The following is a 13,846-nucleotide window of genomic DNA, read 5'->3' as shown; positions in this document are numbered from 1 at the left end:
CAATGAGTTTGTATAAGATTGGACCGCGAAATAATTAATCTATAGTTGTAACACCGTTAGCTAATAGATTAATATTTGAATAGGATGACCAGGTAACTCGATCTCAATCATGAGTGACTTATGGACTCCTGCCTGTTAGGGCTCGTCCTTTGATTTGTATGGGTGAGAGTGGCCCGAGTCGCCGACTCAATATGCCTACCATTTTGAGGACGAGATCGAGTGGGGAGCTGGGAACATAACTACACAAGATGTAATTCACTCCTTCCCGTCTTCAGGTAAGTAGATTAGTGTTCTCTTAAGTGCTGACTCCGGGACGAACACGGGGCCCCACCCTCTCACTGGCTCGAGAGGGACTTCCGGCTATTGGTTGGACCATAACCGGGTTGTTCATTAGAGGATCAGCGGTACTTAAGGTACAAGATGTAACACAGGGGTAAAACCGTAATTTGACCCAACTGTGGTTACGGACACTATGAAGGATTGACTTACCATTAATGGTCAAAATCCATGGATGCAAAATATTCTATAGTGAGAATAGTGCAACTGTAGGTCTTTAGTCGATTGACCGACAGTTAACAAATGTTGATTAATATGGTTAATGAGTTTAATCAATTAATCTCGTATCGTTGGTGTTGGATGTGTTGCCCTAAACTCGTAGTTTGTATTTATGTAAAAACAAATGTATATTCAATAAAGTTTTATTAAATAAATTTGTTGTTGAATTCATAGCATTGCATTGTCCAAAATTCAAGAAACTAAACATCCAAAGTTATTATCATGTAACCGGGACAATATATATATTGGGTATATATTTGATATACCCCTGATATACTAGGTATATATTTGATATACCCCTGATATACGAGTGGATAATGTCCCCTGAATAACCTAATGGGTCTATAGTATATGGATAAGGCTGGGTACCTTATCCTGACAACACTATGGATACGGCCCACTTTGTAAATGTTACAGACGACTCAATCCAAGTCTTTCGTGTGGAGACATGCGAGTGGGGGTATCCTATAGAATGAGTTTGTATAAGACCGGATCACGAAATAACAAATCTTTAGATGTAACGCCATTGACTAACAGATTGCTGTTTCATAGGATGACCAAACAACTCATTCCCGATCCTTAGTGAGTTATGGACTCCTGCCTGTAAGGACTCGTTCTTTGATCTGTATGGGTGAGAGTGGCCCGTGTCGCCGACTCAATATTCATACCATTTTAGGGACGAGACCGATTGGGAAGCTGGGAACATAACTTCACAAGATGGAATTCACTCCTCCGACTTTAATGAGTAGATGAGTGTTCTCTTAAATGCTGACTTCGAGACTTGAATAAGGGGCCCTACCCTCTCACTTGCCCGAGAGGGACTTCCGATTACTGGTCGGACCATAATCAGGTTGTTCATTAGAGGAGGCGTGGTATTTAATGAGTAAGATATAACTCAGGGGTAAAACAGTAATTTAACTCACCTTGACTTACGAACACTCGTGAAAGATTGACTTGTAATTAATGGTCGTATATCAATGGACACGAAAACATTCTGCAGTGAGAAGAGTACAACTGCGGGTTTTTAGTGGAGTGACCCATAGTTAACGAATGTTGATTAACTCGGTCAATGAGTTTGACCGAGTAATCTCGCATCGTTGGAGCTTCTGATCTGTAGGTCCATTAGGTCCCCTTGCTAGCTCATAACGGGTAAAATGAGGATAAATTCTTTGGAAAATTTTTAAATGTTCAAATTGCTCAAGAGATTATATGTATATTGATACATTATAATACATAGTTAATTCTAATTGAAACTATATATTATGAGAGACATTATTTGAATAAGATTCAAATAAAAATTAATATGAATAGGATTCATATTAAAACTATAGGTTAAAAGTAATGTGCATAAGATGTCATTATGACTATAGGTTATACGAGAAAAGTGCTATAAAATATGATTCTATTTTTGTAATAAATAATTAAGTGTTAATTATTTATTTGATTTATATATATATATGTATATATATATATATATATTTATATTAATTAATTGTTAATTAGATTAATAATTAATTAATAGGATTAATTAATTATTTATATATATATATATTAATTAATATTAATATTAATTAAATTAAATTAAAAAAAAGCCAAAAAGAAAAACTACCTCTCCCCTCAAATACGTAGTGGAGTGGTGATGTGGGTAGTTATCACACATCAACTCGTTGGGTTTTTCTTAAGTGTTCTTTTTATGAAGTTTCCCCCGCATATCTCTCAAGTAGTGTACTCTCTCAATCTCCCTTGCAACTTAGTTTCAAAATTGAACACTCCCACAAGCAAGATCTCGAGACCCAAGAGGATAACATAGAATACTCTTTTGGTGGTGTTTGGGTGGTGATTAACTTGAAGAACGGTTCTTCAAAGCTAAATAAACAACATTTCCCCTGTATTTTCATCTTTGCACTTGTTTGATTTTGTTTCTCAAAAAATTCATGAACGATGATGATCTGCTTCCGCTCCGGGATTCACATCCCATCAGTTGGAGCTTCCGATCTGTACGTCCATTAGGTTTTCTTGCTAGCTTGTAAAGGATAATTAAGAACATTTAGTCTTTAAAAGAATTTGAATTGTTCAATTTAGTTCAAGGGAATTAAAGTTAATTATTCAATATTAATGGATACGTTCACCACTAATTATATATTAATATATAAGTAAATAAATTAGAGATATCAGGTGCAGCACGTGTCAAAAGACTAGTTTATTGATAAAAATAAGGACAATATTACAAATTATAATATAATTATAAGCTGTTTCATACTTTAAATTATTTAATTAAATAAATTTTATATTCACGTATTTATTAATAAATATTGTCCATTTTATTTTTAAAATTGTAAAAACCTACCGACACAGTTTCATCAAATTCGTAAATTCAAATCAAAATTTTGAATCGACTACCAAACACATATCTGTTTGTGTTAAAACAGACATTAAATATAACTCTTGTTTTGATTGAATCACTTGTTTTTGGATTCCTTGCACCCTAATAATTTAACCCAAACCCTCTAATGCTCTCTAATCGTAGCTTTTCATCTGAATTCTTTCTTCTACTTCCACGTACATTTATTGAATGGCTGCATGTGTAATTTCGACCAACTGAAAGAAGAAAACGAAAGCTTGATTAAGTGTAAGTGACATGGATGACAAGTGTGATGAATTAGAAAAATTATATTGACATCTGTTTTTCTTCACTACGCTACAAGCTCATTTGTGAGGCTGCTGCTCACGATTGATTACTTTCATATATACCTTTGGTTTGAGCTTCCCAAAGCAGAAGCTGAAAGTGTAGGGCTTAATTAAATAATGGGAAAGGCAGAAAGTGGAGTGTTGATGTTGGGCTTAGTTGTTGTAGTGATAATTTGTGAGGCTGCTGCTTACGATTACTTTCAGATGGTGGAACAGTGGCAGCCCGCAACCTGCAGCGACAAGAAGCTGAGATTTGGATGCAGGCAGAAGCCGAAGCAAGTGTTTACTATCCATGGCTCCTGGCCAAGTAACTATTCTAGGGCAAGGTCCAAGCCCTGCAGGGGCTCTAGGTTTGATATCACCAAGGTACTTTTTCTTTTTTTTCTTTATTGTTATTCAATTTTAAATTTAGGGCCTGTTTGGAGACGTTCTCCTTTCCTGTTTCTTATTTGTTATTTCTGTTTGGTAGCCATTTATATTTTTTGTTTGTCGAAAAAAAAAGAAATAGAAACAAAAATATGTTTGATAATTATTTTCTTTTTCTTGTTTATCTTTTTTGTATTTTTTAAGTATAACAGTTGATGAGGGTAGAGATTTGAACTTAGGACCTCCTAATAAAAAATATATGTCTTAACTTAGATTGACTTATTTTTATTTTAGTTTTTGTAGTACAACATGAGGGGAGGGAATTGCACCAACAAAGCTAAGAGTGAATATTGGATATCAATAAGGTATTTAACCCAAACACAGAAACATAAACAAATTTAGTTTCCAAAATTTAGTAATTTTTGGAAAATATTTTTAAAAATCTAGAAACGAGAGATAGGATGAGATACCAAACATGTCCGCATTTAAAAACATAAGAAACAGGAACAAGAAACACAAAATGGAAGCTCTTAGTTTTTGTATTTTAAAAAGTTTGAAATATGCTTTAAACTTTAAAAGATGTGTCTATCTGGTATTTATTTTTTAACAAGTATCTTAATAGGTTCTTCAACTTTTAATGTTGTATCTAAACTGATCAAGATAAAAATAATACTTAAATAACATTAGATACATTTTTTAAAGTTTAGCATCTATTATAATTTTTTTTAAAATATAGCATAGTTTAGAGAAGTAGCTATTAAAAATTTTTTGGAGTACAATTAATAAATAAAATAGCATCATATAAGTGGAGGGGTCAAACTTGTTATCTCACCTCTAGCTTTTATGAGCGATTTGGCTCGTTTTGGTAACGTTGTTTATTGTTTATTATTTTTTCTTTTTTAATACAAAAAACATATACAATTATTTTTTTTTGCAAATGCATATACAATTATTGCATTTGGTAATTATTTATTATTCTTTATAAGTTGTAAAACAATATATTTTTTTATCAATTGAAAAAAATTGGAAACGGAACCAGAAACAATAAAACTTTCTTTTTGTTCTCCAAGATTTTTATACAATTTTAGAAACGTTTATAAAAAAAATTAAAAAAATAAGACAAATAAATAATTGTCACACATACATACGTTTCTCAATAAAATTGAAAAAAAAAAAGAAACAAGAAATAGAAACCGTTACCAAACAGATCTTTAGCGATTTAATTAATTAATTGAAGAACGAAAATGTTGTCAAACAGATTCTTTGAATTTTCATAGTTTTATACGATTATTTATCGTTCCATGGTAGAAAGTTCCAATTATGTGTATGGACTTTTGATTTTTATATATAAAGTAATGTCACCCAATTAAATACCACACACAAAAAAGTATACCACTGGGAGAAAATAAAGGCCGAATGAGTAAATAAATTTTACTAAATTGTATGACTTTTCTTCATTCCTGTTTTATCGAGTTGACCCGCTGATTATTTTAGTATGTAAAAAGAGTTCTGAACTATATTTGATTATAGTACATAATAATAGTTAATGTATATATCAATTGTTTTATTATGGATCGTAATTAGTGCAATTAAGATTTATTTCATTTGATTTTCATGTTAACTGTTTTTTATTTTACAAATTTAATTTTATTACTTGATAAAAAAATGTCTAAAACTACAAACAGTTTGTTATTTTTTTTCTTTTGATTTTTTTAGTACAACTTATTATAGTGTACAAAGAGATTTGAACTTATTACCTTTTATATTAGGAATAGTAATTTATCCGGTTCACCTATTTATAGATTGATATAAATAATTTAACTGTTTGTGACCTTTGAGAGATTGCATTTTTATGTTAATTCAGTTAACACATATTGAGCAAAACTCATTCCAATCTTATTCAAATATAAATAATCTACTGTCAAAGCGAGTATAGCTTAGTTATAATTGACATACATCTCTAATCAAGGGTTGTGAATTCGAACTCCACCAGCACATGTTGTACTAAAAAAAAATATATATATATAAATAATCTACATTGATTATGAATTTATGTTACATTAAAACATATTTTAATATTTTTTTTTACCAATTTTGTCCCCAAGGGATAGCTTGGGTAGCTTGGGGTCTCAAGGAATAACCTTGAAGTTTTGGCTTCAAGCCACATGAGACGCAACTTCCACCAAACAATGACTCATTGCGTATTTACGGGTATAGAGACAATGTGCATACCCCAAATATAGGGGCATAAAGGTGACTCCTTGGTAATAAAATAATTTTTTTTTACCAATTTTAGCCATGCTATTGACATTAAATTAAAAAAAACAAAATAATCTAACATAATTTTTCTTTAGAAAGATGCAAAAAAAAAAAAAAAAGGAATATGATCCGCATTGCACATATAAACACCTTATTAGCAGGTAAGAAATTCAATACCCACAAAATAGTTTTCTATTCGAGGCACAATTCTTTGAAGATTTCCTCTCGTAGCCATAGTTTTCTTTTCTTCTTTTAATCTTTTTTGAAAAAGCAAAAACTTAATCAGTAAAAGATTTTAATATTTGAATTTTAAAATAAAATTTGATTCTCTTATCTACTCCAGGATCTACTCCAGGATGAACACCTTTTTTTTTGTTTTTTTTTTCTTTCTTTTCATATAAGATTTTCTGTCAAGGTTAAATGGTAAGTTTTGTCCTTAAATTTCAAGCAATAGTATCATCTTTTTTTTTTTGTTTCTCTCTTTTTAGTACAATAATTTGGGGATACGAAGGATCGACCTCCAATCTCGAGAGAGTGAATAGATGTCAATAACTACTAAGTTATGCTCGATAGCAATATGATCATCTTAGGTAGTCATCTTTAAATAGTTTTGATCTAGTGTCATGTGCCGCATCAAACGTCAACATAGCTAGAATTTATCTAATAAGCATGCAAGTTAGTGTATTTCATTGATATTTTTTTTCTTGTTGAGTACGTCTTTTTGAGTACAACAACTATATTGGAGATTTGAACTCACGACATGTTGACAGTATATTATTGATGTAACATCTAGGATAATCGAACTAAGTATATATAAACATAATTATAATTTTCATGGTGCAATTAAAACAATTAAAAGTTTGAATAAAATGCTAAATAACCATAATATTAAATAGATACAATATTCAAATTTTAGATGCTAAATTTAAGATTTAACATTGGTTTAATGTTTGAAACAAAAACATTAATATAATTTAAGAAATGGAACTTTTTTTTATCAGATTGCTCCCATAAGAGCACAACTAAACCAATATTGGCCGGACGTGGTGAATGGGAACCACCAGAGGTTTTGGGAGCATGAGTGGTCAAAGCACGGGACTTGTTCAGAGAAGCAATTCCCAGGAAGAGCTTATTTCCAAAACGCTTTAAATATTGCAAAAAGACATGATCTATTGTCCATCCTCAAGAAGGCAGGCCACAACCCAGACGGTAAAGTCAAGCAAAGAGCCAGCATTGAAGCTGCCATTACTAAAGCCATTGGAAAGAGGCCAGTGCTTCGCTGCAATTTCAACAAGTCCAATGCTAGACAGCTACACGAGATCGTCCTATGTGTCGCTAAGAATGGCGTCGCCCTCGAGAGCTGCACCAAGTTTGCCGCTGCCACATGCCCTAACACTTTCGTGTGGGGTTGAAGCTCGGGGATCGCCTTGCCTTAATCCTAAAATAAGGTGGCTGAAAAATGCACCTTTTATTTGCGACGTTTGCTTATGTATGTGAAATATATAATTTATTTTGCTTTGGGTTGATGTATCCACCTTTTTTTGGGAGATTTTTATCGCATTGAAGATTGCATTGAGGAATCCTAGTACGAGGCGTAGGAGGAAGACTTGCACATAGATAGAGAAAATATTATCACACTAAAGTCAATGATGGTTCGATTTATTCAATTTGGAGTAGAGAAATGAGAATTTCGTACCTGTGTACGGAGTGGCCCCTCTATTTATGGGTGAAGACTAGTTGGTCCCCACTTACCCGATGGTTATAACTGTAGCGACCCAGAATTTCCCCCACACTTCTAGGTCACGTTAACTACCCAACTGTTCAAACCTAACCCCAAACGCAAGATGCCAACTCCCTATGCAACAATTATATAAAAATCAAGTTCCACCTCTGGTCAATTCAACAATAAACCAATTTCATAGAATATCAATCAACAACATCCGTGGACAACCTCACAGGGCAATTTTATTATTCAAACTAGGCAAAACTCAATGAATGGTAGAGAACTAAGATAGACACCTATCCTGAAATAAAATCAATAACAAGTGGGAACCTTCCAATTATTCAAAATACGAAGAAATAGTTTGTTGACCATAACATAAGGTCTTAACTAATAACTTAAGCTAAGCAAGAATGACTAAGCAGCCTATGGTCCTCGCGCGTCATGTCTCCTTCGTCTCATCACCATGGTCGCCCACGAGTCCGGGGGGGGGGGGGGGGGGGAGTATATAAAATATACTCCGTAAGTAGCCCTCACCAACAACACACACATCATGTTCAACTAAATCATGAAACATTCATAGACATGCCTTTCATCACATTATGCATTCAAACATAGACACATTCCATAAAATTTGGTGACAACCACAACCAGAAACACGTTAACTACCAACCCCTAGTCTCCCTAACATCACAAGTACCTCTACGCTTATCACAACTATCCTAGCCTTCCACAGTTAACTCCTTCGAGTAGAGTCGGCCCCTGACCATTTTTACCCAGAGCCCCAACACTGCTGCATCGGCCCTCGACCATTTTTACTCGAGGCCCCGATGACTTCACCATCTATTGGCCCTTGACCATTTTTACCCAAGGCCCCAATAGCCTTCCTTCCAAAGGACTCCTCGTATCGACCCTCGACCGTTTTTACCCGAGGCCTCGATACTCAATTAGTGACGTATCAGCCCCCGACCATTTACACTCGAGGCCCTGACACTCACTCATTCATTCCCTCCAAGAATCTAACTCTCACCAGAGTTTTACTATATACTTTCTTAAGCCACTACCCCAGCATCTTTCAACTCACAAATACAATTCAGCATGCTTCCACAACATAGACAACTTTCTAATAATGAGATAATAACCCAATCATGCTTAATATTCAACATCATTATTTAACAAGCATTACTAAGTATAATAACTCACAAGACACGCCGAACAATTCATGCATATCCAGGCAACAAACATTACCACAGCAATACTCAACAGTTTAGCAAAGCAGAAATCTCACCATTTTCATCGACAAATATCCAACACTACTCCAGTATATCGACTAACACAACGAGAATAATTTAGCACAATGACATAACAAAATTAGTATTAAACGCCACAAAATCAGCACATTAGAGACCATTTTGGAATACATTAACGCACGCACAGGCCCCTTGTCTACTTACCCACAACCGCGCCCTTAAGTTTTGCGTCGACCTCACACCTAAGCACTAAAACAGAAAAATACAGCAAGTTACGTACAATATTTACCCTTCGAAATCAATTCTAAAAGGGTTCGAATGACTCATTACCACCAAAACCGACTCCGTATAGATGTGGGTCACCTAGATCTAGCTCGCCAAGGTGTGGGTAGCCTAAATCGAGCTTCGAACGGATGTGGGTCACCGCCAAACGTCCTAAACACTGCTGTAACGCACAAATTCCGCCGCTGGAGTTCCTGTTCGTCGGATCGTAGCAGCAGGTCGTCAACCCGTTCGTCGCGCGCCGTCGGTTCGCTGCTGTAACAACCCTTTCGTCGTGCGTCGCCGCGGATCTGAACCGTCGCCGTGTGCCGCCGCGAGGAGGAGCGGTGCTGGTTCGTTGCAGATCGCCGGGGAACGCGTCGCCGCTGCTGTAGATCGCCGAGACGTCGGGGAAGTCGCGCCGCCGCTGCTGCTGCTACGGGTGTGGTCGCCGGCCGCCGCTGCTGCTGTTTCGAGGAGGCGCCGCCGCTTCCGTCGCCGCCGTGAGGTGTGGTCGCCGGTGAACAAGAAGAAGAGAGGGGTGGGTGACAGCTAGGGCAAAAGGAAGAAGGAGAAGAAGAAGATGAAGTCCCTCCCTTTTTTTTGTTTTCTTTTTTTCCTTTGTTCTAAAACCAAATTAACCCAATAGAGGCCCAACAAGTCCAAGCCCAAAAGATAAGGAATCCATCCCCCTTTAAAACAAGACCCACCACACGGAGTCTGGTAAATATTAATTTAATTGGAGTTTAGAGCCCGATAAATATAGATAAATTTAATTAACAATTAATTTTTAAAAAAATTAAATGAAAAATCTTCTGATTCGAGACAACTAACCTGAGGGACTCGGGGCGTTACAGACTTCCCTCCTTCAAAAACACTCGGGCTCATCCTTTGATCTGTATGGGTGACAGTGGCCCGAGTTGCCGACTCAATATTCCTACCATTTTCGGGACGAGACCGAGTGGGGAGCTGGGAACTTTACAAGATGGAATTCACTCCTCCCCGACTTTAGGGGAGTAGATGAGTGTTCTCTTAAATGCTGACTTCGGGACTTGAACAAGGGGCCCCACCCTCTCATTGGCCCGAGAGGGACTTCCGGTTATTGGTCGGACCATAACCAGGTTGTTCATTAGAGGAGCAGTGGCATTTAAGGAGTAAGATGTAACTCAGGGGTAAAACGGTAATTTGACCCAACTTGAGTTACGAGCACCCGTGAATGATTGACTTGTCATTAATGGTCGTATATCCATGGACACGAAAACATTCTACAGTGAGAAGAGTGCAACTACGGGTCTTTAGTGGAGTGACCCGTAGTTAACGAATGTTGATTAACTCAGTCAATGAGTTTGACCGATTAATCTCGTATCGTTGGAGCTTCTGATCTGTAAGTCCATTAAGTTCCCTTGCTAGTTCATAACTGGTAAAACGAGGATCAAGTTTTTGGAAGAATTTGAACTGTTCAAATTACTTAAAGGGTTATATGTACATTGATACATTATAATATATAGTTCATTCTAAATTAAAACTATATATTATAAAAGAAATTATTTGAATAAAATTCAAATAAAATTAATATTAATAAGATTTATATTAAAACTATAGGTTAAAAATAATGTACATAAGATGTACATTAGAATTATAGGTTATACGAGAGAAATGCTATAGAATATGATTCTATTTATGTGATAAATAATTAAGTGTTAATTATTCGATATATATATATATATGTTAATTAATTATTAATTAGATTAATAATTAATTAATATGATTAATTAAATAGTTTTATATATTAATTATTATATATATTATATAAATATATATTTATTAATTATTAATATTAATATTAAACTCCCCTGCAAAATTGCAGGGGAGTGGGCAGTTAAGTGACGTGGGGTAACTCCCCACGTCACTGTCTTTGTTATCCCTTCCCTTTTGTAGTTCTGCAAGATACAGAACGGGGATAACAAACAAGAAGAAGACCTAAAATTTCTCTCAAATTCTCCCTAAGATTCCAAACGGTGCTCCCATAACCACGATCTCGAGACCGAAGAGGATATCAAGGAAGATTCGGTGGTGGTGTTTGGGTGGAAATCGTTGAAGAAAAGTTCTTCAAATGTAAGTTTCCCCTGTATTTTCTTCTTTGCATTTTTTGTTTTGTTTCTAAAAAATCATGAACGAAGATCCGCTTCCGCTCCGAGATTCACATCCCATCAATTGGTATCGGAGCTGCGTTGATGTTCTGATTTTTTGGGAGCAAAATCGGTGTTCTTCGTGGGTGTTTTCATATTTTCGAAATATGGGTTTGCGGGTTGGAAAATTTCCGGTTTTTGGCATGTAGAATGCAATTTGTCTTGATTTGATCATGTAAAGGCCCAATGTTTTGGGAATTGAGTTTTTGTATCGAGCTTGTAAGTTTGCGTCGCTCGAAAGTTGTTCCTGGCATCGGATTTGGAGAAAATTTGCAGAAAACAGCGAAGAAGAAGAACCAGACTACGCAAACAGCGCCATGGCACTATGCAGCGGCGCTATGGCGCTGCGGGAATATCACACAGCACCACGGCGCTGCACTGTGTAGCGCTATGGTGTCGTGCCTTGGCGCTGCCGCACTGCTGCTGCGACATTTTGCTGCAGTAGCTCCGTGGCGCTGCCCTTAGGTGCCGTCCCGGGTGTTTTTCGACATGTTTCCGTGGCTCCGGTTCGCTGTTCGAGGGCGGTTGCAGTCGTTTTCTTTATTTTTTGTATTAATTTCTTTCTTAGGGTGCCAAAAACCGGTCCAACTTTGCTATTTAATTATTTTATGCATTATGAATGTATATTTTAATTAAAAGCATATTGCATATTGTATGCCATATAGTTTTAAAATCCCACCATAGGTTACATGCATAATATGTATGTTTGACATATAGTATGTATGTATGATCATGCATCATATAGTTAAAAATGTTATAATGTATGCATATATGTTTTATTTTCATAATTAATATAAGTGTTATATTCATTAGATCAAAATAAAGTTGCATTGAGCATGACATTACTTTGGTTAATATAATTGTTATATTAATGTATGCTTACAATGCATGATTAGAGTTTTAATTTCTTAAATTTTATAAGAGTTATAAAATGTGGTAGATAGAAATTAAAATCTATAATAAAGAATTGCATGCGAACATATAGTCTAAATTAATTAATTTTAAAGGGGTTTAAAATTAATTAGACCTTAGGTTATATCTTCTAATATGATTAGGGGGTAGTCTTTTATTTTATTTTAACTAGGTTTAAAATTAAATGATAAAGGACTAAATATAAAATATTGCCCATAAGGGAACCTTGTCTAAGGAAGGTTCTGTCTAGGTTGGGGTATTTAAGTTGACCGTAAGGGAAAACCTCTACCTGGGAACCGACCTGGGGGTTGAATTAGTCAATATTTTATATACATGCAATAATGTTGTTGGTTTATTGAAATGTTTAATGAACTAAAACATTATTGTACAACTACCAATATAATAGTTATATTGGACCGACTAAAAATTCACTTCGTTAATTTCACTTAGCCGGAATTTATCTAAGTAGTATACCCTAGTCTTCGAATACTAACTGGGAGCAAAAGAGAATATGTAATATACTACGTATATATTTGATATACAAAGTATATATAACATACTTTTCTCTCTCTCTCACGTTCTCCTTTATATTCACACTGTGAGTTCCATGCTCGGCCTCGTGTCGCCCTGGGCGTGACCTCCCTACGGAAGGTGTTTGCATGGTTCAATATCGAGGTGAATGGGGATAGTATTCATAGTAAAAAGAAGGTTTTAGATGCTGTTTTTACTATGTTTTAACTTTGTTTCGGACTTTTTCTCGGTCGTTTGAGTTCTAATTCATGAAAAATTCATATATGATGGTTTGTGGTTGGCTTATATTGTATTTATGACATTTTAGGACCATTTGAGAGTGCAAATTAATCAAAAGAAGCAAAAAGTCGGAAATACCTACATGGGAGGCGCTAGGCGCCTGTGTGGCTGCAGAAAAACTGGTTTTCTTCCAACTTTGCCCTTAATGAAACGCGTCTTCCAATGCGTTTTGGTGGTTCCAACCAATGCATACGTGTAGAAGAAGTGTTACACTATCAGTTTGAGCACGATTTAGTCAGTCAAAGATGTTGGAAATGGGTGATTCACCATCGTTTTAGGACCTACCTAACCAATTCTGCACAGCTATAAATTCCAGCAGCTTCTCCACCAAATTCATCAAGCCTTGCTTCCTTCTCTTGATCATTTTTAGTGTTTCTTTGTTTCTTTCTAAGTACTTTTGAGTTGCTTTCATTAGTTGCTTTTGGTTTTTAAATCCCGAGCACTTTACATTCCTTTATTGAGCTTTGTTTTGTTTCCATTTGTACTTAGTTATTTTCTACTTATTCAAATATATAAAAATCCAGCACTTTGCTTATCTTCCCTTTGCCTTTACTTTATTTTTAGTTAAGAGAGTTGTGTTTTTGGAGGAAAGAGCACGTGACACTCCCCCTTGCTTGAAAGAGAAGGGCGAAGCTCTCAATCCCGATAAAAACTCTCCGTTAGTTAACTTTTGTTTTTCACACATGCATTCCAATTTCAACCATTTTACTTGCTGTATTTTCTTCATTATGTCTTTCTAAATTCCCGTCTCTAGCCCGGTTATGGATAGTTAGCCTTTTAGTTCTAAAAAGGGTTGCTAAGAAGTAGTGTTTTTGCTTTCCATTCATTGCTCAACA

General features: G+C 35.5%; 1 protein-coding gene across 1 annotated transcript; it reads left to right on the top strand.

The window, feature by feature from the left end:
- Window positions 1-3,310: 3,310 nt before the first annotated feature.
- On the top strand, window positions 3,311-7,398 carry LOC111025393 (ribonuclease MC-like). Its single transcript, XM_022303246.2, has 2 exons — window positions 3,311-3,609; window positions 6,870-7,398. The coding sequence occupies exons 1-2, from the start codon at window positions 3,361-3,363 to the stop codon at window positions 7,278-7,280; spliced, it is 660 nt and encodes a 219-aa protein (XP_022158938.1). The 5' UTR covers window positions 3,311-3,360; the 3' UTR covers window positions 7,281-7,398.
- Window positions 7,399-13,846: the final 6,448 nt, after the last annotated feature.

Source organism: Momordica charantia (assembly GCF_013281855.1).
Source record: "Momordica charantia cultivar OHB3-1 chromosome 8 unlocalized genomic scaffold, Mcharantia_2.0 BLBB01000008.1, whole genome shotgun sequence".
In the NCBI taxonomy this organism is placed as follows: domain Eukaryota; kingdom Viridiplantae; phylum Streptophyta; class Magnoliopsida; order Cucurbitales; family Cucurbitaceae; genus Momordica; species Momordica charantia.
The sequence above is the reverse complement of the archived record's forward strand: the minus strand, read 5'-3'. Positions and strand labels throughout refer to the sequence as shown.